Source organism: Sardina pilchardus, chromosome 1 (assembly GCF_963854185.1).
Source record: "Sardina pilchardus chromosome 1, fSarPil1.1, whole genome shotgun sequence".
NCBI classification, from domain to species: domain Eukaryota; kingdom Metazoa; phylum Chordata; class Actinopteri; order Clupeiformes; family Clupeidae; genus Sardina; species Sardina pilchardus.
This window is the reverse complement of record NC_084994.1, coordinates 6,509,409-6,534,901: the sequence shown is the minus strand read 5'-3', so window position 1 is coordinate 6,534,901 and position 25,493 is coordinate 6,509,409. Positions and strand designations below refer to the sequence as shown.

The 25,493-nt window shown below is 39.4% G+C and overlaps 1 protein-coding gene across 3 annotated transcripts in view; it reads left to right on the top strand.

The window, feature by feature from the left end:
• LOC134082118 (butyrophilin-like protein 10) overlaps nt 1-25,493 on the top strand; it is a 65,285-nt gene that overhangs the window by 20,415 nt on the left and 19,377 nt on the right. For 2 of the 3 annotated variants that reach the window (XM_062537773.1, XM_062537766.1), the window contains exon 2: nt 13,495-13,602. The exons of the other annotated variant lie outside the window; for it this stretch is intronic. In XM_062537773.1, coding sequence (XP_062393757.1) covers nt 13,495-13,602 — 108 coding nt within the window. The remainder of the gene's footprint in view (nt 1-13,494; nt 13,603-25,493) is intronic. 3 annotated transcript variants of the gene reach the window in all.

Here is a 25,493-nt window from a genome sequence, read left to right as displayed (position 1 = left end):
AGAGACTGTACAATACATTGTTTAGCACTGAGTATTGTTTAGTCAAATATGAATATAACATGGTCAAAAGATTGTAGCTTTAGTCTTTTATTTAAAGATCTCCAGATAAGTGATTTACGCCTATATGCTCGGCCGTTTACCATAGACAAAAGTTGGTATTATGTTTCCTGGATCTTTACATTCAGGCATTCAAATGAAATTTCATTATAAAGCATATCATTTTTTTCTCCATTTGCTTGCAGAGTATGCTTGCATGAGGGAAACATCCCAAAACAATAGCACCCATATAATTGCTGTTGTTTTCAGAAGTATTTCTCATGCAACCATGCAAAAGCAGTGAACTATTGTAAATATATCTTACATTATTAAAGCAGGCCTCTGATTTGCATAGGACATGTACACACATGCATAGCACTTTAAGCATTTTTAGCACTTCAAATATTGACTGCTTTGAAGTGAAGTGCATGTATGAACAATATAGCATAATAACAATTGTGATAATGATAATCATATTGATAATTTGATGTGGGGTGGAGGTACGTGTAGGTGGGCCCCAATGACCCCCATTGTGGCCCATGGATTGTGCGAATCCATTCAGTGGACTACATCTCTCGTCTCAAACGATGCACGTCACCAACTAGCAAACTAGAGGCTGGCTAGTTAGCTAGCTATTATGCTAGTTAACGGTTACATCTTGCTGTCAGCTAAGTCACTTAACAGTAGTGTTTGTACAGTCTATGAATGAAATACAACTTATCTGATGAGTTTAATCCTCTGACTCATGATATTTTCATCGGCAAGGGGGAAGCTCAAATAAGACCTGATGCTGGCGCGCGTGGCTGTGAATTTGTGTAACGTCACTAACGCGACTGATGTGTTTGTAGTCGTTGGAAACACGATCTTTCACAATGTTGTAATTCACTAGTTACGACATACTTTTCAAATGTCTTTACGTGAAAAATTTTCATTAAAATTGACAAACATCATATGGGTAATTCAAGGCACAAGACAATCGGGACCAGAAAATAATTTATCTTTCTCCATTGACTGCCATTAAAAAAAAATCCAAAGATAGGTCCCATGGAGGCAAACCGAAGGGGCGGGACTTCGGCTCTCTATAGCCTATATATGTTCGAAATTTTGTAGTTTTGTAGTTTACATTGACTGAATGCAATGACATTTTTCAACGACGACGACGACCAATTATTTTTCGTTAATGGTTTTTAATAACAAACTATCTGAAATAAACAGATGAATAGACAAACATTTTGAAATAAAGACAAATAAGCAGTCCAACAGCTCGTGACAAACTCGCGATCGGGCAGACAAATCTCCCCGCTTCCTGCTACTATTACGCGCATGCGTAGAACAGAGACACTAACTTGTCCTTGATGTCGGCGGGGCTTGATGTCAATACCCCTGCGTCTGTCCATTCCATGCAGTTCCTCCTGCACGAAGGCTATGACTTGTCTATGTTCAACTGATTTCGCCTCCTGCACAGTCCAAGTTCATGACACCGCCTCTTCAAGGTCCGGATAGAAATCACAATACTGTGATTCTGTGCTAAGACTGCAAGGATCTCTTTGTTAGTTAATCCAATCTCGAAATAACATTTAATTAAGTTGTCCACTTCAGCAGCACTATGCCAGGAGACGAAGTCTCTGTCAGCTCCAGCTCTGAATGACCTGGTACTTCCTGGTAAGCTACAAAATTTTGTTCTTAAAGGGATAATCCGGAGTGAAATGCACTTTAGATCAATTTTTCGGACTATTGGGAGTACATACGTTGAGTTGACACCAAAATCATGTCATTCGGATGTATTTTGAGAAAGTTCGAGTTCACCGTTTTTAGCTAAAACTCGTTAGCCTGTAAGTGACCGGGGCAGGTCCTTTCGCCACTACAAAACGCTATTTTTATACCTCTTCTACTGTTCCAAACAACGCTACACTTACGTGGTAGTGAGTAGAGGGTCCCTAAAGCCAAACCGAAGTATCCCCACGTCTTTATGTGGTCGGATAGAGAGTCCAGAATGAATTTAATCGAGTCAGTACCTTCCGGAAATGTCGCTGTGGCAGCTGCGCAACGCTTCAACAACACTTTACTAACATTTCCGGAAAGGTACTGACTCGATTAAATTCATTCTGGACTCTCTATCCGACCACATAAAGACGTGAGGATACTTCAGTTTGGCTTTAGGGACCCTCTACTCACTACAACGTAAGTGTAGCGTTGTTTGGAACAGTAGAAGAGGTATAAAAATAGCGTTTTGTAGTGGCGAAAGGACCTGCCCCGGTCACTTACAGGCTAACGAGTTTTGGCTAAAAACGGTGAACTCGAACTTTCTCAAGAACTTTCTCAGGGAGTGTTTGCTGCTGCTCTGTCAAGTTTCCTTGTTCTTTTTCTTACTGACAGCACTCGATGATGTTGAACAGCATGGATTGATTCACACCATATTTCAGGGGTGTGATTGGCAAAGGACAAAAAAGAGGAAAATATACCCAGCACCCTCAGGAGAAAGTTTTCAAAAATGACCCCTTAAATGATAACATCAGATGACTTTTATGAGAACTGTTGATAAACTGTGATACATATATGTAAAACATTATAACATATATCGAGGGCTGAGAACCAAAGGGGCAGTTGCGCAAGTGACATTTTGGTCAAAATTGAGTTATATATATCATCTGAAAGCTCTTGATGAGCTCTTTCTAGCTGACAAAATTATAGAAGTAAAATATTTATAAATATAAAATGATTGATAAAAACAAAAACCAAAGGTCTTTAACTGTGAACATAAGCAGTTAGATTTGTTTTGGCTCTCTTGTAAAGTTGGTGAAATGTCACTTACGCCCCTGTGGTTCTCAGCCCTCGATATATAGACAGTGCCTATAGAAAGTCATCATACCCTTTTGAAATAGTTACTTTTTTTGTCTTACAGCCTGAAATCAAAACCCATTTTAAAAAAAATCTTTTCCAGTTTTATTTACAAATTTAGCTGTACAACATCAAAATAATGAAAAAGAAGTCAACAGTTCCACATGGTAGCAGAATATTCCAGATGTGTTTTTGCACTGAACTCCAAGTGCAATGTTTGGCGAAAACCAACACAGTACACCACCCAAAACACACCATACCTACTGTGAAGCATGGTGGGGGCAACATTATGTTTTGGGGATGTTTCTCTTCAGCAGGGACTGGGCAATTGGTCAGGATAGAAGGGAAAATGGATGCTGCCAAGTACACCCACATTCTTGAGGAAAACCTGCGTCCCTCTCCTAGACAGCTGAGGATGGGGAGGTCATTCGCCTTCCAACACGACAATGATCCTAAACATACTGCCAAAAGAACAAAGCAGTGGCTTAAGGATTGAGTGGCAAAGTCAGAGCCCTGACTTAAATCTTATAGAAAATCTGTGGATTGACTTGGAGAGCAGTCCATCGCCATTCCCTACAGAATTTGACTAAATTTTAACATTTCTGCACGGAAAATTGTGCAAAGGTGTGCAAAGCTATAATAGAGACATATCCAAACAGATTGATGGCTGTAATGAAAGCAAAAGGAAGCTTTACAAAGTATTAAGTCAGGGGTATGATGACTTTTCCAACCCTGTTATTCTAGTTTTTAATTTGTTATTAATTTTCAGAACTGTTGACTTCTTTTTCATTATGTTGATGTTGTACAGCTAAATTTGTAAATACAACTGGAACAAGATTTTTTAAAAATGGGTTTTGATTTCAGGCTGTAAGACAAAAAAAGTAACTATTTCAAAAGGGTATGATGACTTTCTATAGGCACTGTAGATATACATAGACTATATTGTAATAAGTCTACGACTAATTCATAGCAAAGTAGCCTAGGCCTACTCAAGACTAAACCAGATATGGCTGAAATATGTAGGCTATCATGATCATTTTGCCAACAATGATGTAGAACCATGGATTTTCCTAGTTCATGACATGCTTTGTTTTCACTTAAACCAACATAAAGTTATAATGTTGACTACATGTTTTAATATAGGCCTACTTGATAACATATAGCCTGCCCCCTTAGTCCTCTAGCTCTTGTCATGTACAATATAATATAATAGTGAATAGGCCTATTGATATATTGATGCTGTTTGAAGAGGTTGATTGATGATATTTAAGTTCCAAAGAAAATCAAATTGCACCCCTCCCTCTCCTTCCAAAGTAACATGTCCTACACCTTTCCTCCTAAAAACAAATGTCGGGCCCTACTGTTGTAAGGGTCATTCCACGCCAAATCAACCAGAGCCCACGCACTTGCGTCTCAAGAAAATCTGAAAAAAATACCATGTGTGCCTATGTTACCCAGGAGACACTCTGTAAAATGTTTTTGTGCTAAGATCAATACTTTTCAAGTAACAGCCAGTTTTACAGGGGGAGGGGGGGGTCAAATTTGTTCTACCTCTTTTTTTTGTCAAAGTTCACAAGCTCATTGCTCAAGAACTAGAATCTGTAGGAGGCTCAAATTTTGCAGGCTGGTGCATAAATAGGAATAGTATGCAGTAAAATCATTACGAGTAGTCTGGATGATCCTGCATGGTCATAGCAGTCCCTCAAAGTTGATCAACATTTTATTGGAGTTTTTGGCTGTGTTCTGTTTAGGCCTTCAGAAGACACATTTTTACTCAACATAGACTCTTGGGGGGTTTTTTTTATTGAGATAAGTAGAAACACTCTCTGAAAAAGCAATGAAGAGAAAAGAAAATCCATCAGGGACTGAACAGCAGACCTCACAAGTTTGAAAAATAAATTTGGATCTCATATTCAGAGCACCCTAACACCTTGTGGGAATATACAAAGATTTTTTTAATATTTTTTTCGTTAATCTGCATTACCTCTTCTTTTTAAAAACACCAATTTGACTTGTCTTATGCAAATCTTTCTTTTTCATTTCCCACCCTGAACAAGGGCAAAATGCACCATAGAGATCTATTGAGAGATTTGTTTTGCATAGAGTAACCACTAGGTGCCACTAAAATCACTGAAACACTGAAATTGCCGGGTGGGGACAAAACATATTGATCTCAATGGTGCATTTTGTCCATGTTTAGGGTGGAAAATGAAAAGGAAAGATTCGCATAAGACAAGTCAAACTGGTGTTTTTAAAAAGAAGAGGTAATGCAGATTAACAAAAAAAATATTTAAAAAATCTTTGTATATTCCCACAAGGTGTTAGGGTGCTCTGAATATGAGATCCAAAATTATTTTTCAAACTTGTGAGGTCTGCTGTTCAGTCCATGATGGATTTTCTTTTCTCTTCATTGCTTTTTCGGAGAGTGTTTCTACTTATCTCAATACGAGAAAAAAAATCAAGAGCCTATGTTGAGCAAAAATATGTCTTCTGTAAGCCTAAACAGAGCCCAGCCAAGAACTCCAATAAAATTTTGATCAACTTTGAGGGACTGCTATGACCATGCAGGATCATCCAGACTACTCGTGGTGATTTTACTGCATACTATTCCTATTTATGCATCAGCCTGCAAAATTTGAGCCTCCTACAGATTCTAGTTCTTGAGCAATGAGCTTGTGAACTTTGACAAAAAAAAGAGGTAGAACAAATTTGACACCCCCCTCCCCCTGTAAAACTGGCTGTTACTTGAAAAGTATTGATCTTAGCACAAAAACATTTTACAGAGTGTCTCCTGGGTAACATAGGCACACATGGTATTTTTTTCAGATTTTTTTGAGACGCAAGTGCGTGGGCTCTGGTTGATTTGGCGTGGAATGACCCGTAAGCTAAATCCCTTGTTCAGGTGCACACACTAAATGGAGAGCTAGGATTAAAATTCAGACTGTGCCTTTAAATAGGCGACTTTTTTCATCTATCAGCACAATGCTACAGGCCATTTTCACTAAAAAAAAATCAGCTCAATATTATGTGCAAGACAAGTTTACCAAGCATGCCAATGTGTTAATCTCTTAACACTGTCGTCATACGTTTTCTCATAGTGAGATGGCTATCCCGAAATATGTTTTGAATGACATGGGGCGCACGGAGATAAAACTGGAAAAACGCGAAATGACAAGGTGATAACTAAACAATTTAGTTGACCTAAGGTAGACAGGCTTTGCGGCTAAAACTATGAAAACCAGTAGGCTAGTCTGTCACAGCTAACTTTAGGCACTGTAGCCTAGACTAGTTTACACGCGCAGAAATTAAAAGTCAATATTGCCATCACGAGATTGCTGTCATTATCGGAAAACCCGGACACGTCAAACTGGATGCGAACGCGTGGCAAAGGCAACAACAACAACTTCATAAATTACGTCTTTTAAATAAATAATTTGAGCCTACCGTTTCATGCCTAACGTCGACAGCAAATTTCGAGGTAGCCCATCATAGGCTAGGTTATTAATGCATAGGCCTATAACCTAATTAAACTAGGCTGTAAGTGATGGCAGATCAAATAATACAAAAAAACGTTTTGAAGTGTACCCAGAGCATGTTTGCAAACGCATGCAAAGGGATAAACTATGTTCATACCATCTTAAATCGCTTCAAAAACTAAGATTAGGCAGTCTGCCTATGCTGTTTGCATGGGTATAATTGCAGGAATCAATCGTTTGAAAAATATCGTTGTTTCTAGCCTCGTATGGTTTCACTTGGATCACACACACATTGCACGACTGCTCATATGAATCGGTGGCACCAAACTAACGTATTTCCAGATAGGGGAAACGTTTAGATTATTTTGAATAGATAGATGGTTCACTCAATTTAAAGGCAATTAATCACCACAACTGAATAACATTAACCTACCTTGCTAACCAGCTAAGCAGACGGCCAGTTCTAGCTCTGTCATCTTCTCTCCTGCTTTCTAGATGTCCATGGAGAAACATCCTCCTTTAGTTAGGCAGAATAAGTTCGTTGTGGTTTCAAACTTACGTCCTCCACTAATAGAGGCATTAGCTAGCTTCTACTCACAAACGGTAGGCTACTCCCAAAATGTGACACATTTGAACTTCTCGTTACGTTTTACAACGGTCAAACGTTTGGATTATGTTTCAGGAGTTAAACTGACACCTAGGCTATCAAGGCTCTATTTGTAAGCTAAAATAAACTAGTAAACACCATATCGGTAACGTGCATCACTTGGAGTTAGCTAGATGGAGGAAACGAACGCTTTGGCCTACTTATGGAACCGGATCAAAGAGATATCTTGCAAAGTTGTGCTTATAATTTACAACGGCATCGAACCATGCATCAAACACAATTCAACCAGGGACGGTTGACAAACTAGACAATCTTCGATTCAACCATTCATAATCAAGGACCAGAACTATCCGTTCTAGCTACTTGTGTGAGCCAAAAAGGCATCCTGATAGTTAGCTTAAGCTAATTAGGCCAAGATTTAAACCAGGACGAATTTACTACGGATGGCCCTGGGTGCCCTTGTCTTTTCCGCCAGACCTTTTCGACAAGACCAGCTATTTGACGTTCGTTATCGCACTGAGACTTGTTCATTACCGAACGTGACAAAATCCTGCCTTGCTATAACCAGAGACGGTATGTATCTTTGCTATAACGTTAGCATACTCCCAAAACGACAGGCTACTCCCAAACAGTGACACATTTGAACTTCACGTTACATTTTACAACTGTCAAAAGTTTGGATTATGTTGCGGTAGGCCTAGTTAGGCTGTCACCTAGGCTATCAAGGCTCTATTTGTAAAGTTTAAAGTAAGATAAACTATCTAGTAAACACCATATCACTAACGTGCATCACTTGGAGTTAGCTACATGGAGGACACGAGCGCTTTAGCCAACTTATGGAACCGGATCAAATAGCTTGCAAAGTTGTGCTTATACAACTTCAGTAGCGTTTCAACAAAACTGTTACCTTACTTTCAAGAATAACTCCGTAGAGAGAAAGTCAAAATGATTGCACTGGTTCCACGATACGTCCACGAAAACACTCAGTGTAGAGCTACATTGACTGCCTCTCCTATGGGATCGCCTGGATTTGTACTGACTAATCAGATGGTGTAGTGGGCGGGACAGTGAGTGCTCTCGACCACAGAATGTCAAATGAGTGAGAGACGTTTTACCAGAGACACTTATATATGAGGAGACACTGCACTGGAAAAATCGCCCATTGAAAAGCATGGGGTAACTTCGTAACGCGAAAGATGGCGGTTGTTTACACCGGTTGGCTATGGTTGCACATGTCCCGCCTCTTCCAGTGCCGTTGCTCCAATCATTTGGCCGATCCTTGGCGGTCACGCTTTTTGAAAGCTGCGTCGTGAAGAATAGAGCATGCGCAGTCCAAAATTACCAGTAAGAAAAAGGCTTTTTAAGCGTTAATTTGATACAAAGCCACCAAACCTTTTCAGCGATTTTAGTCAGATTTTCATCGCGATTTCAAACATGTGATTTTTATGTCTCTTACACCTCGGAATATGGACATCCAGCTCTCTCCCCATTCATTTAGATAGAGCCTGGTCTTGTTCCGGTCAAAGTCGCTGCCCGACCCCATGGCCAATATGGCTGCCGAGTGACGTGACTTGCTTTAAAAAGACTTTGGTTTTACAGACAATTGAGTTTCATTCCCTAGGGCATCAAACAAATAACCCTAAATAACTCACTTTCTGTTAATGTGTTTAAAGTCTAAAGGGGATACACCACTCTACAATATTTTGAAAGTGATTGCAGTACCAGTTTCGGCCAGAATCTTACATACGGTTCCTTTAAAGTGTCACTTCACCCCATAACTCCACCCACTTCACATTTCTGAAAAAGGCTTTCAAAATAGACCTCTGAAGTTCGCCTACAAAAAAGCCACCATCTTTGCCCAAATAAGGAGATCCGGTATCTTGAGATTTTTTCTATGGGAAAATAACATGGGGATTTTCAATTATCGCACCTGTTAAACTCTCGCGGGGATGATGACATTGGAAATGCAGATGTTTTTCACTACACAGTTTTGTCCACTGCTGTCTAGTGGATACTGTGATCTTCGGTAGGTGAAGACGGCACACTTTGATCTTTGCTACCCCAGAGCTAACTTACCATGCAACTTGCCATAGGCAGTTAGCTTCAATTAACTCCCGGATCTCCTTATATGGGCAAAGATGGCAGCTTTGGATCCTTTTTGTAGGCGAACTTCAGAGGTCTATGGGCAGGACGTTCTGAAATTTGGAAGGGAGTGCAGCCCTGCTGCAGCCAATCAACCATGGTGATTTCGTGTCAATCTGGGAATGAGTGCTACAGACATCACAGGTAGGCTAATCAGGGTAGCAGGTGTTGGGGCGTTTCATTCCTAATTTGTAACGACCCGGTGATGTAATGTTGGACGAGAAGTGCAGGACAACGTCAGCATTCCAGCATAGTATTTTGGACCAACATGCCATGGCATGTTTCAACCTGTAGATGGCACGGAGAGCAGTATCTCCAATACACAATCATACAAAATGTTACTTTTGTCGAGAAACACGATTTTTGTCAATATTAACCTTCGTAATCGTGTAGTTCACCACTTATGAGTATTTTCAATCAATCAACAGCTCAAAAAAACATATTTTAGGGTGCAGTGACACTTAAACATTGAAATGTTTGGGTTGCACTACCTGTTTTAGCCCTGAGAATAGAGAAACCCTGGAAAAGCGATTTTAACAGAAATTATAGTTATAGCTTTTAGATAATACTTATTGCGTGACTAAAATTACTATTGTTAAGGCCTTGGGCTAGGGCTGGGCGATATACCGATATTTAACTCATTGGCTGCCAGCCATTTTCAGTGCAGAGCTCTCCATACTGCCAGACGTTTTACAGCATTTTGACTGTTTTTCCAAGATCCACCGAATGGTGAGCTTTATGACTATGTAAACACCGAAGGTACCAAATGAGTAGACTCGTCTTTCACCAGGAAAAAACGGTTTGTTTCTATCGTTTTCCGTTCTTTAGTAATCGTCAGTAGAACATGGGTTAGTTTTGCTAAAAACACTGTTTTTGACCAAAAAATGGAGAAAACTATCTTTTTGTGAAAATCAACTTTTTAACGTTAGCGTTTGAGTAGTATGTTAACATTAACCAAGATTGCACTGTTATCTCGTCAGTCTCGTCAAGGTTGCTAGGGACTCTGATGGTCGCTATAGACTCTGAACAGGACGGTAGACTTAGCAAGCTAGCACTAGCAAAATTGTTGTTAGTCTATATAGCGATATCCAATGTAAATGGATCATACCGTTCACATGTTTTCCATCCTTGATGTAAGAAGTAAGCATATTTATTCCCTGCACCGCTTGCAAACTAGATCCACTGTGATCGATCTTCAGTAGGGTTGGGCACCGAAACACGGTTCTAGTATGGAACCGGTGCCGACGCAAACGGTAGTAACCATACCGAATAACAACGTGAATTTCGGTGCCTCATTTCGGTGCTTCGTTTAAATGGCGTTTTTTTTTTTTTTTTAATACGATGCATCACTACATGTCATCATGCGCCATATCTAACTTCCTGCTCTGATAGCACCACATCCAGATACAGTTAGCCAACATAAACACTAGATGCTTAAAGCAGAGGGATGCAGCACATACATAGATTAGTGGACAGTGTTTGAGAGCTCACGTGAGCCCATGTCAAGTAGCTCTTGGGCAATTCCATATCAGTTGGAACAGGTCCGACACCATGGTCCTCAGTTTTTCCTGATTTTTGGTCCAAATGTTCCTCCATGTCTCATTAGAAGAAAACCAAAATTTTAGCTGGGTATCTTGTTTAGTTTCTGAGATATGGCTCTTCAAATGTGGTTAGACGTGTCCTAAAAAAAGGCTGAAAATTCCTGTATTTAATGAGCACCACTTTTTTTTTTAAACCCCTCTCCTCTCTTAAGGCTACCATATGTCTGAAGTTAGAAAAAATGAAAAATAGTCTTTGCTGAAGGAGGTGTTGGTTTGATTTGTATGAACCTCTTAGAAGGACAATATGGGGTGTAAACCCATTTTGTCTGTTTGAGGGATCAGAATGCCATCCTGTAAATAGGATAAAAATGTTGTATCCCATTTTTTACTCTTTAGTGATCCCTTAAAATATGTCCAAAAGTTGTCAAAAATGAAAAAGGCAACTAAATTTAGGGGCTTAAATGGCCAAGTGGATCAAGTCACACAAGGCTAAAAATGTAATATAACAGTGCAGTCACACGCTTGCGTCCGCCAACGTTTGTCCGTTATTTTCCCATTCACTTTACATTGGCTGGACTTCATTTCATGCCGCACTGAATTGTGGGTCCAATGCGTTGCCTGGGATACGTTGCCTCCGCTAAAAAGTTGAGAAATGTTCAACTTTTGACGGATCGCGCAAGCACCAGCCAATGAAATTCCGTTAATGCAAATTTTCGAACACTGACAAACCAATCAGTTCGCGTTTATGGAAATGTGACAAAATGAGGCATACGTTGGTGGACGCAAGCGTCTGACTGCACCGTAAGACAGATGAGATACTGAGGGAGAACACTGAAATGTTTGACCCTGTTACGATGGCCTTGGAACCCACTGTGTCCCTAATATCCTGTGATAACCGGAAGTTGGTTTAAAACAGGAAATAAACTTTAAAAAGGCAATATCTAGAGAACGGAAGGTCATAGAAATAAACTTTCACTTCTTGCTTGATCCTCATGGTCGAATTATGTCTGATGGAGCAAATCAGATTGAGTCTACGACCTTCCGTTCAAGAGTTGTTCGCAAAAAAACTATTTCCCATTGAAACGATTGGGAAAAAAACAAAAAAACTGAAATTTGCTTGTGTTGAGGCCAAAATCATGGTTTGAGATATTGTGTAGGAGTATGTTTCAGACCATTTGGAGCTGATTGGTACGCACTTTGTGTGACATAAAAAAATTCCCCCTTAGGGTTTAACTTATGGATGGATATGGATGACCAAAAAGGGTAGGATTTTCACTGGTCCTAGGGTTATGTTTATCTAAAGGGGTGTCAAACTCATTTTCACCGAGGGCCACATCAGCACAATGGTTGCCCTCAAAGGGCCAGATGTAACTATAAGATTTGTAGCACCAGCCGCAAAATCTTTAGCATCGGTATAGAACTTCCCTAAAATCAGAGCAAAAGGTATCAGCATGACATGTTCTTTTTATTATTGTTATGTTTGTAAAAACAAAACAAAAACCTCTGTCAGTTCCATACAGTTTGACTTTTCAATGAGGGTCACTGGTCAGTCAGGAAGAGGTCATGCCATGGATTTTTTTTTTTTTAGATTCGAGTATATTCAACTTAACTGTCATTGCACAAGCGAAATACCAGTAACGAAATGCAGTTTTACATCTAGCCAGTGATGCAAACAAACTGACATGTCAAAAAGTGCATCACTACACCGTTCTATACACATACAGTAGAAGCGAACGTTCCCGGCGGACTTTTTCTTTGAAGTTGAAAGGTGTTGTGTGTATTCTACGTTGCTCGTTTTGAACCGAAATGAAAATGCAAAGCAACAGGATTACAACAAACTTCTAGCCTACCTATGCTTGCCTGATCTGAATGCACCTTTTCTCGGTCGGAATAGGCTCACTTTTGGCCAAACAATCATTTGCTCGATTAGCAAGGTTTTGAAGCTGGATTTTTTTGGATAGGACTACACACAATTATGTATGCTTTTTAAACGTAGACGTAAATGTATCACGTAGTTTACAACTACCAATTGAAATCAAAGTAACTTACATCGATTCCCCTCTCAAAGAACCACACGCACTTCAAACAATCATGCGTTTCACAGGCAGGCTAAACCGAGCGCGTAATTTAGGCGCTCCGTTCGCTAAAATAGTTTAGAATACTGGTCTATTTTGTTTTCACACGTTCGCGTTGCTATCACATCTGATGTAGCCAGTTACACTGATCATAGAGGAAGGTGGTTGATGTTACCTCCCTGTCAGTCTCACGTGCGTGCATTGTATTGCAGTGTATTGCCTATACGCAAAAACTGTATCAGACCTTTAAAGCTCTCGCGGGCCACATACTGCATCAGACCCTGTAAGCTCTCGCGGGCCATATGAAATGATGTGGCGGGCCGCATTTGGCCCGCGGGCCTTGAGTTTGACACCTGTGATCTAAGTGGATCTCGGGTTAACTGTCCAGGGATACCATTAGAACAAATCACAATGCATGCTGCATCCAACGGTAGCTCCAACAGCAACCAGGAGACAATATGCTTCATGCAGAAGAAATTTGTTTAATAAGAATGAACCTCAGTTAGGGACACAGTGGGATCAAAGGCCATCATAGCAGGGGTTGTACATTTCACAGTGTTCTCCCTCAGTATCTCATCTGTCTTATATTTCATTTTTAGCCTTGTGTGACTTGATCCACTTGGCCATTTAAGCCCCTCAATTTAGTCGCAGACTGATGATTGTGTAAACTGCTACATGTGCTCACAATCATCTCAAACACTGTTTGCACAGACTGATGATTGTGGGGTTACACAAGTTAGCCTGCAGTGAATTATGCCAACTGTATTTGTGGACTGTAGGTATTCAAGCGTTTTTGCTGGTTATGGCGTGTGTGTGCAGCTGGCTGTCCAAGCACTGGATATGTGTCTGGGTGATACTTCATCTGTGCAGTACCATCTGTGATGCAGGTAAGGACAGTTCAACTCATATATCCTCATTATTATAATAATATTTAGAGCCCTTGTCAGTGTGGATAAATAAGCCATAGGGTTCTTCTGCTAAGATGGTTAAAAAAAAAGGAACTGATCACCTCTGTGTACTGCATCCTTTGATACTGTGCATGGGGTGAACTCCATGCAAGCTTTTGGTGTAGGTGGCAGGTATATAGAGATGTAATGGTATGAGCGTGACTGTTATAGTGACCATAATTATCACGGTTATCAGCATTATTATGGTATTTTTCAAATGTGCAAACGTTTCTACACCTACCACCAATGATAGACAGAGCTGATAATTGGCCTGTAACAAAACCGAGTCAACAGAGCAGCATAGTCTTGTCATAAAAGTGGTGTGGCTCCTTTATAGTCTAGTCGTAATCCCCATAGGCCCAATAGTAAACCCAGAAATGTTGAGTACCCTAACGTTTTATTGCATAAATGTAATCTATAGGCCTAGTGGATGAAATTCAACTTGGTTGCCTAAAGTTGCACTTTGGGCAATTTGCATAATTAGCATAAATATATAGCCAATTAAGGTGAATAGGGTGCAGGTGAATAGGGTAAAAAAAATAAAATAATAGATATCACTATGAAACTTTCTCAGTTGGTTACTTGTGTTAAGATGAGAAAAAAATGTATTGCATGTTTTTTATATTTTAATGTTTACATATGCAAATTAGGCCATATCTCATAAAAAAGGCTCTAATTTGCATACGCACAAAATCAGATAGTGTGATAAAGCCAGGCTCAAAATGTTTATTTTTTCCAAAGTAAACATGTATACTTGGAGGGCTGAGTTGGTGAAAACCTTTAAAGGAACCTGGTAAGGAGGCAGTGTTAACCCATTGACCCATTTAATCCCAATTGTCATAATTGTGACCGTACAAAAACATCTTGCTCCTGTGCCTTTAAAATGTCATAGTTATTTTATATGTTGTATAGTTCTTGTATATAGTTAATGTGTATTTGTGTACGTGTGCATGCTGGATATAGTTATTTTGCATATTATGTACAGTTCTTGTAGGTTTGCGTGTGTGTGCATGCTGTTATAGTTATTTTGCATGGAGCACCTAATTTCTTAATCCGTCTGTCCATAGGTCAACACTGCCTCCTGACAGGTTCCTTAAAGGTTCTCACCAACTCAGACCCCAAGTACACATGTTACCCTTGGAAAAAAATATTTTGAGCATGACTTTATTATTAAACAATCTGATTTTGTCAGTATGCAAATAAGCTCATGTTTAATGAGACATGGCCTCATTTGCATATGTAAACATTAAAATATAAAAAACATGCAACACATTTTTTTCTCATCTTAGCACAAGTAACCAACTAAGAAAGTTTCATAGTGATATCTATTATTTAAATTTTTTACCCTATTCACCTGCACCCTATTCACCTTAATTGCCTATATATTTGTGCTAATTATGCAAATTGCCCAAAGTGCAACTTTAGGCAACCAAGTTAAATTCCATCTATTAGGCCTATAGATGACATTTCTGCAATAAAACTTTAGGGTACTCAACATTTCTGGGTTCAAGAAATTACGACTAGACTATTAAGTGTGAAAGGCTCCCTTTTTCGGGATAGAACCATCCTTAAAAATATTGTTGTTTGCAGTAACAGCCAAAAAACAAAAAAATGGTAGGTCGGATTGAAAGTAAAAAAAAAAAGTAAAATTTCGGTCACGGTGTTTTGTAGGTATGAATTTAAACAAATTGGCATATTGTGACTGACACACTCTGATATAGACCTCAAACAATTTGAAATCTTAGTCTTAAACATATTTATTTGATAAATGATGATGATTTTATCTTGAGCGACACAGTCACCCTTAAGCTGCATTCACATACGTCGCTACTCGCCCATCTCTGAGCGAGAACTGTCAATGTTAAAGGAACACGCCACCCCCAGGTGAAATTGGGTCACTCCCCGCAGTCCCTAGAGTTGGATAAGTGAGCCAAAGCGTTTTGTAGCCGACCCAGCCACTGTCCTAATCTAGAAACGCCCCTTTAGCCTTATCTTAGCATAGTCGCTGTATTCCAAAGTGTCCGGTTAGCATGTCCTTGCAAAAGTGAATCAAATAACTCAAGATTTTTTATAAGTATTTCTCGTAACCTGTACATTCACATCGAGTGCAAGTACCAATGCAAATTCACACGAAGGTATTTACTAGACCAATTTAGATGTGGAACTATTTTCGGGCATTGCACCGTCAAAGCACAGCTGCCAGGCGCAAAGACACCACCAGCATCTGAAAACCCTCAACTTCCGTCAATACACTAACGTGACTACAAAGTTTTCCGCTACTAGGCAGTGACAGGTGGGCTTTTTCTAAGACACCACACAGCACCGCAGCTTCAATACACCATAACTATGACCATGTAGTTGCAGTAAGAGAAGAAGTTGCAGTAAGGTTGTTAGTTACATTAAAATTATTTTAACATCTATTGAGGAAAATGATTATTTGCTGCGCTGCGATAACTGCTTTTAAGGGCTGCGATAACAAGCAGAGGACTACACGAACATAATGTTTCACAGAATTCCAAAACCATTGGAACAAAGAAATCTTTGGCTTGCTGCCCTCGGCATTCCTGCAAAAACACCAGTGGATAAAATCAATCGATATTGTGTTTGCAATGAGCATAATTTTCTAACCGGAGGACTACGAATAGAAAATGCAGTAGCCTATGCTACGAGAAAGATGCTGTTACATCTGAAGGATACAGCCATCCCATACATTTTCAGTACAGAGGCAGAACAGTGTTCATCATCCGTGCCTGTAAGTAGCCTATAATTTCTATCCTTCTGTAGCGCCGAGGCTATCGCCCCCCTGTTGGACTGCTCTGTTTGTTTCCCCTGTGTCTCCTGTTTTCCCGGTCTGTGCGCGCGCGCGTGTGTGTGTGTGTGTGTGTGTGTCTGTGTCTGTGTCTCCCTCTCCTTCCTGTGTCATAGAATGTGTCAATCAGTTCTGATGATTTGGGGGAATATTTAGGGGATCAGATAGGCTAGTTATTGATAGGGGAGGGATTAGAATAAGGGTTCTAGACGTTTACTAAGTTTTATCAGAGTTGAAGTGAATTACGTGCGAGTGAGTTGTGTAGAGTGATTGACGAGCGATTGGCGTGATTTAGCAGTGAGTTTGTTGTTTTTGAGTGGACACCTCCTGCTGCCCTCAATGTGTTAGTCTGTACAATTTATTAGCAAGAATAAATTACCGGAGTTTGAAACGACATCCCCTGTCTCCTAACCTCTCCTCGGCGCTACACTTCCTTAGGTTATACACAAAGCCATCGATAGATATCGATGGCTTTGATTATACATTGCTAACGTATTGACAGAAGTTGAGGGTTTTCAGATGCTGGTGGTGTCTTTGCGCCTGGCAGCTGTGCTTTGACGGTGCAATGCCCGAAAATAGTTCCACATCTAAATTGGTCTAGTAAATACCTTCGTGTGAATTTGCATTGGTATTTGCACTCGATGTGAATGTACAAGTTACGAGAAATACTTATAAAAAATCTTGAGTTATTTGATTCACTTTTGCAACGACATGCTAACCGGACACTTTGGAATACAGCGACTATGCTAAGATAAGGCTAACGGGGCGTTTCTAGATTAGGACAGTGGCTGGGTCGGCTACAAAACGCTTTGGCTCACTCATCCAACTCTAGGGACTGCGGGGAGTGACCCAATTTCACCTGGGGGTGGCGTGTTCCTTTAAGTGAATGTGTTCTAGCTGAATGTGGCCAGGACAGGCGATGCGAGGACTAGCGATGCGATGTGGGCGGGTACGAAGTTAAAATAATTTTAACTTCCAGCGATGCGAGTGAAGCGAGTACCAAATCAGAATGTAGAATAGAGATGATTGACAGTTAACGGAAGCGAGGAGCGATGTGCGAGTAGCGACGTATGTGAATGCCCCTTTAGACCACCGTACTTTTTGACACTTTTTGCACTCCATATTTGTGACACGAGCTGATCTGACCTGACTTATTTGCGTGGTAGTGTGGTCAAAATTATTCCAAGACAACTGGTGTGAGACTGCAGCTTTATTCACGATACCGGGAGCATGTTACTCACATGAAAGTCAAAGTAACAAGCCCACACATCTGTGGGCGAAGCCTGTTCTTATACCCTTAACACACACACACACACATGGAAAATCACTAGACACACTTTAGTGAGTCTTCAACCACCTGGTGATTAACAGAGATAAGAATGTTTACAAGAACTCCTCAACCATGTTTGTGTTTGTGTGCCATGGGTTCACCATGGGGTCACCTCCACATTCCTAAGGTCAGGATGGCAACTAGAGTTAATTACAGTGCATGAAAATGCACTGTACTGTTCTTCCTCGGTCTTCTTCTTATTATTACAGTGCATGAAAATGCACTGTACTGTTATCCCTAGGCTTCTTCTTCTTCTTCTTCTACTACTTCTTATTATTCTTCTTCTAACGCACGCAATTCAGCTTGAACCGTTTAACGTAGAAACTTCATTCAAACTGTGTTACGAAGGTCTTGCTTAGGACATCAGCGCAATGTATTTTTTAACTTTGTAACTTTTATACTTTTTAAACTATAAATTAAAAACTATTAACAATTTCCCCATAGACTTAACATTGCTCATTATGACATCACGGCAGCAATTAGAATGTTACCCCAGCTGGTCAGCCACCTGGGCACCAACTGTCAGTTTCTCTCAGGCTCCTCTCTGAAGACTACATATTCTGTTCCCCTGTATCCTCTGCGCACAACAGTATCAAAATAAGTCCTCCTAATTCCATCCAACTTTATATCCATTCATCTTCTTCAAACCATTCACTCATCCACCCATTCTAAACAGTCTGCCTATCAACAACATGTTATTTCTTTATTTCTTTACCTATTTTTATTACACTATGTACAGCACTTTAGTCAGTGTGAACTGTTGTAAACGTGCTTTATAAATAAATATTACTTACTTACTTACAACATCAATTAGACGCTCTACATTGAACTTTTAAACAATCTACTCTGTCTCAGGCTGGCTCTCTTAAGACTAGCCAGTTAAATTGATTACACCTGTATCTGTATCCACTACTCTCAGTAGAGAGCTGTGTCTCTCCATTCTACAAGAATATAAGGCACATTCCATCCAACATTCTATCCATTCATCTTCTTCAGACCATTCACTCATCCACCCATTAAACTGTCTATCAACATCTATTAAACAATCTGTCTATCAACATCCATTAAACTCTCTGTCTATCAACATTAATTAGACTATCTACATTCAACTTTTAAATTATTTACTCTGTCGCAGGCTTTAAGAGTACTCTGGCTCTCTTAAGACTAGCCAGTTAAATTGATTACACCTGTGTCAACTACTCTCAGAGAGCTGTATCAGTGTCTCTCTTAACAAGAATATAAGGCACATTCCATCCAACCTTCTATCCATTCATCTTCTTCAGACCATTCACTCATCCACCCATTAAACTGTCAATCAATATCTATTAAACAATCTGCCTATCAACATCCATTAAACATTCTGTCTATCAACATTAATTAGACTATCTACATACAACTTTTAAAGTATTTACTGTGGGTCCCTCTCAAGCAGCGTTTATATGTCCTCCCTCGCTCCTCGATCCTCAATGATCTACATAAAGACAGATAGAAGAAGGGCTAGACTATCCCATTGTTGCCGCTCCATCATTCTTTATGTAGATCAGTGAGGAGCGAGAGAGGACGCGTAAACGCTATGAGAGGCACCTTCTGTCTCAGGCTTAAAGCATACAATCTCATTAAGACTACAGATCCTGTTTCACTACTTCCTCTGTCCACAACTGTTTCAAAATAAAGGTTCTCACTGCAATAATACACTATTAAACCATTTAACCATTGAAACTACTCAACTATTGAACTGTTCAACCATTCCAACTGTCAGTTATCATCCACTATGCCTCCAGTCAACTACATGAAACCTCCATGTACCTAGCAACCAACATAGCAACCATTAAAATTAAGTGTTTATGACTGTTTCCATAGCAACCAACATGATTATACTGCAGTAACTTCTTGTTTCCTGATAGTGGCCACTATGGATACCCTAGCAACAAATGTTTCAAAATAAAAGTCCTCACTAGCAAGTTAGCTAGTTAGCATGGTTAGCATAGTTAGCATTGATAACATTTTTAACATAACTGCAAAAAATCATCAACTAAGTTAGCTAATCAACCTGGTTAGCATTGTTAGCAAATTTAGCATTGTTAGCATAGTTAGCATTTTTAACATTTTTAACATTACTGCTAGAAATCATCGGTTAAGTTAGCTAATCAACCTGGTTAGCATTGTTAGTAAAGTTAGCATTGCTAGCATAATTAGCATTTTTAGCGTAACTGCTAGAAATCATTAGCTAAGTTAGCTAATCAACATTTTAACATGAATAGAAATCATTAGTTAAGTTAGAACTGGAATGTTTCATCTTTAAACTGTCTACCTTCACACTATCAACTCTCTGTAAACTATGCAACCACCATGTTTACCCTAGCTACACCTTAGTAACCATATCTACATTATCTATCTATTTTTGCATTTTCATGCACTGGTAATTCCTTGGAATTGCATTTCTAGTTCTTCTTCTAACGCACGCAATTCAGCTTCAACCGCTTAACGTAGAAACTCCATTCAAATTTTGTCGCGTAGGTCTTACTCACGCGATGTGGGCTTTGTATTTTTCAACTTTGTAACTTTTATACTTTTTAAACTATTAGTTAAAAACTATTACAATTTCCCCCATAGACTTAACATTGCTCATTATGACATCACGGCAGCAATTAGAATCTTACGCCAGGTGGCCGGCCACCTGGGCACCAACTGTCAGTTTCTCTGGCTTTAAGCATACAGTCTCTCAGAAGACGACATATCCTGTTAACTGTTTCCTCTGTCCACAACTGTTTCAAAATAAAAGTCCTCAACGCAATAATACACTATTAAATCATTTTACCATTGAAACTACTCAACTATTGAACTGTTCAACCATTCCAACTGTCAGTTATCATCCACTATGCCTCCAGTCAACTACATGAAACCTCCATGTACCTAGCAACCAACATAGCAACCATTAAAATTAAGTGTTTATGACCGTTTCCATAGCAACCAACATGATTATACTGCAGTAACTTCTTGTTTCTTGATAGTGGCCACCATGGATACCCTAGCAACAAATGTTTCAAAATAAAAGTCCTCACTAGCAAGTTAGCAAGTTAGCATGGTTAGCATAGTTAGCATTGTTAGCATAGGTAGCATTTTAGCATAGCTGCAAAAAATCATCAACTAAGTTAGCTAATCAACCTGGTTAGCATTATTAGCAAATTTAGCCTTGTTAGCATAGTTAGCATTTTTAGCATTACTGCTAGAAATCATCGGTTCAGTTAGCTAATCAACCTGGTTACTATTGTTAATAAAGTTAGCATTGCTAGCATAATTAGCATTTTTAGCGTAACTGCTAGAAATCATTACCTAAGTTAGCTAATCAACATTTTAACATGAATAGAAATCATTAGTTAAGTTAGAGCTGGAATGTTTCATCTTTAAACTGTCTACCTTCACACTATCAACTCTCTGTAAACTATGCAACCACCATGTTTACCCTAGCTACACCTTAGTAACCATATCTACATTATCTATCTATTTTTGCATTTTCATGCACTGGTAATTCCTTGGAATTGCATTTCTAGTTATATATGTAAGCTATAGTAAATGGTTAATACAATGGGAAACATATAAAATTTATCCCACATATTCCCCCCTGTGGAGCTATGAAGCTCCATTTCTATTGCAGCAATACATTATGTGTATATTTTATAGTTTTATCATTTTCTCTTTCTTAATATCTAGTATTTCTCTGAATCTTTAGAAGTTCCACTTGGCATGGGACCATGTCACTGTTGATAAACATTTAGGGCTGGTACATAGTCAATAGACCGCACAGAGAATCCTGAAAAGATCTATAGGGAACACTTAATACATAAACATTCGCACTTGAAAAGATTTTTCTTGGAATATCCAACATATTTCATTATTTCCTGTTAATGTTAATTTAGCATGGAAGGCTAACTTACAGACTTTATTATTATCACAAACTTCTTTCTTAAGGGATGATTAGGTGAATAATAAGCAAAACAAACATCAACATCTTCTGTTTTCTCAGTTATTCAAAACCAAAAATAAAACTTAATCCTAGTCTTCAACAGCAGAGCTGACTTGGGTGTTTTAGACCCTCCTCAGGTAACTGTCCAAATAAAATTAAACCAAAACAACAAACTTGTAACGTTTATCTAGCTAAACTGAGAAAGAATATTTTAATGTGATGCTAGTGATATTTCATTCATTCTCCCCAAAAGTCTATTCTTCAGTCTATTGCAAAATGTGTTTGTCAACCCTCTCTTGCAACCACGTGTTGGTTATGTTCAGTTCAGTTCATGTATGTTCTGGATTCTTCACCACTCTGAAATCCTTATGGCTATACATGTAGGTGTAGATGATAATTCTTGAAAAGGTCCTTTCTGGCCCCAGCCGTGGCACAACTGGCTGGGGCACCTGCACCGCACGCCGGCGTTTTCTTCTTTTGCAATCCTTTGATGAGTTCCTAGGAGCCTGGCTTGGCTAGGTTTGTCCTTTGCAAACTTTGTGGAAGTGCCAACGCCACCTGATGAGAAACAGAAGACAGAGCAGCAATCAGTTCTCGCATGTAACCATTGTCCTATCTACATCTCTTAGGTTAGGTAAACTAGAGCCGGCAAGGGACGTCCGGTCAAAATCTCAAAAGTGCTAAACCCTGTAGATTTTGATGAACGACCTCTAAGGTAGAAAAAAGCCAAAGGAAAAGCTGTCACCCAGCCCATCCCTGTTGACACTATAATTTTAGTCAATTTTGCTTTCAACATTGCATTAACATTGAATTAGTTCTTTCAACCGCACTTTGTGGTTGGTATGCACAATGGGTCCTAAAGCCAATTTGCAATTTCTCTGATAGAATTTTAAAAGTTTTATTCACAAAATGTTCTCCATTATCTGAGGTTAGTTTCTTAGGGCCTCCCCATCCAGGCACCACATGTCTTATTAAAGCCTTAGCTACTGATAAGGCATTTCCTGGGTAACTTCCAGGCCATTTTGAGAATATATCAACTATCACCAAACAATATTCATATCCTCTACATTTGTTCAATTGAATGACATACATTATAATATGCTCAACAGTCATTCAGGTGATGGGTGATGTCCTTCCTTGACTCTCATTGTAGGTGCAACATTATATTTTAGACACATTAATACACCTTGCACAATACATGGTTGCTACTGTAGTGAATCCTGGTGCAAAAAGATTTTCTCTACTGTCTGTATCATAGCATTAGCATTTGCATTGCCTAAGCCATGAGATAGGTTAGCAATAATGTGAACACAAAACCTCAGAATAACTGGCCTGGCTGTCAGGGTATATGTACCCACAGACCTGTCTGTGTACTTTCCATACAATTCTTCCATTTCCGTCTTTCCTTATTATTTGATGCTTTCTGTGCTTCCTTTAAAGCCTCTTCAGATGTAACAATATCTGGTATTTGGAAATTCAAAAAGAAATGCATTGTGCTTTGTTGTCTCAAATTTCAAAATTCAGTTGTTAATTCAGGTGTTATTCTCTACACTCCCCCCTGCGTGGCTCTCTTAGCTGCCGCGTCAGCCCTCCTATTGACCAAGCTGATAACATCTCTATTTGCAGTGTGGGTTGACAATTTGCTACAGGCACATCATGAACAATTTTCTAGTTAAAATGACTATCCATATAAATGTGAACAGATTTGCCTTTTGTCAATTCCACCAATTCAGCTGATTGGGCAGAGAAATATGGGAGGGAGTGAGATTCACTTTTATCAAATTGATTCACTACAGGGTAACCAGTCCCTACCTCTCCGGACTCCAAACACTTAGATGATTCATTAACAAACAAGATTAGGTTGGGATTTGACAAAAGTGTTTCAGAAATGTCAAGGCTAGAATTAGTGCACATAGAAACAACTTCACAGTAATTATGCAAATCACCATCATCTTGTTGGTATACAGTAGTTGGGTTAAGCGTTGTACAACATGCAAGGGTTATATGAGTAAGGGTTGATAACACATGCTGATATGTCAGGACACGGGCAGGTGGAAGATGCGTAGATTTTCTTGTAGAAGCAATGAATATACTTCATGTGGGACATTTGCAGTGAGTGGATGCAACAACACAATGTCAGCACAAGCTAACATCCCACTGCAGCTGCTGTCACAACTTCAGATAAGGAATCATTCAGGACCTAATTGTTTAGATAAGTTAAGCCACTGGTCTGTGCTGACCCTCATGCTGTTGACATAACACTGGGGACATGTTGAGGTGTTTCCACACAGAATGGTAGGTCATGATTAGGCAACCTCAGAGTTAGAGTTGACACTAATGATCTAGAAAGTTTTGTCACATTTGTCAGTCCAAGTCAGTTCGTCAGTCAATTTTTTAACAGGCATTTGCATATGCTTGGAGTGGCTATACTCTCTGTTTAATTTAAAATCCAAGCAAGGGATTAGCCAATTATTCCTAGGAAGCACAACATTTGCTGCTTTGTCTTGGGTCTGGACAAGCAGTTATTGCTGAGATGCAAAATGCATCTAGGGCCCAACAGCCAGGAGTTAGTATATAACCCAAATACTTAACTCTCTCCTGACAGAGTTGCAACTTTTGTTTGGAGGCTTCCAGTCTCACACTGGCCAGGAATGTTATATTGCCACAGTGTCAATTTGGCACACCTCACTCGACGGATTTGCTAGTTAAACATTATTGACATAGGTGATAATAGCGCTTCATGACAGCAGAATTAATATAGAGAGGCAAGATACCAGAGCTTTGTTTGAAACAGGCGCTGACTCTGTATCTTTGTGGCAAATATGTCCTTTGAAAATAAACGCAAATCGAAACTAACAATAAGGATCCGCTCTAATTGTAATTTATGCAATTCTAGAACGATTACAGAGAAACATGTTGCATTTAGAGAGACTAGTGCTAGAGTTCATCACAATAACTCCTCTCTCATGTATTACTCTACATGTTTGCTCTATCCCCTGCTCAGCCTTTTTCAATAGTGGATATTGCGCCTTCGATGGATTATTTGATATTACAGTTAGTGGCTGAGCAGTAGACAAGTGGAATATTTGCTTTTTGTTAGGGAGAAAGAGTCACAAACTCCTCCTGTTGTGCAGAAGCTGTTCTCTGAAGGGAACAAAGATCTGTCTCTGTCTGCACAGGGGTGACTTTTACTAATCACCATTTCTAAAAATATATGCCTTCATGGTAATAGGAAATAAACCAAGGTGTGTTGGACATGTGTCCAATCTTTGCCATTAACACACACCTTAAATAAATTAAAATACACATGTGTATAAGAATATATTGAGTTTGCAAACAAATATGTCAGACCAGGTGACGGGTCTACTACATCTGCAGAGTAGTAACATGTAATTGCTAATTAGCCAGCTGTTTCAACAGTCTTAACTGTATGTCTTAACTGGTACCATTGTTCTACGTATTTCGGATCTGAGGTTATCCTGAAAGGATGACATCACACATTGCAAGTACTCTGGTGATTCCTTATCTCCCTGGACCAAGACTGGTGAAGTTAATACTACACTAGGCTGTGTGCATGTACCCTATCCAAATTATTTGAGAAAACAGACCTCTAAACCCACCCCATTATGTGTGAGTGAAATTGTAAGATGTCATTTACACATTAAATCCCAGTCCAGTAAATCTTCGGAGCAAACACTGCTGAGGAGGAATGTTGTTTAACTACATGT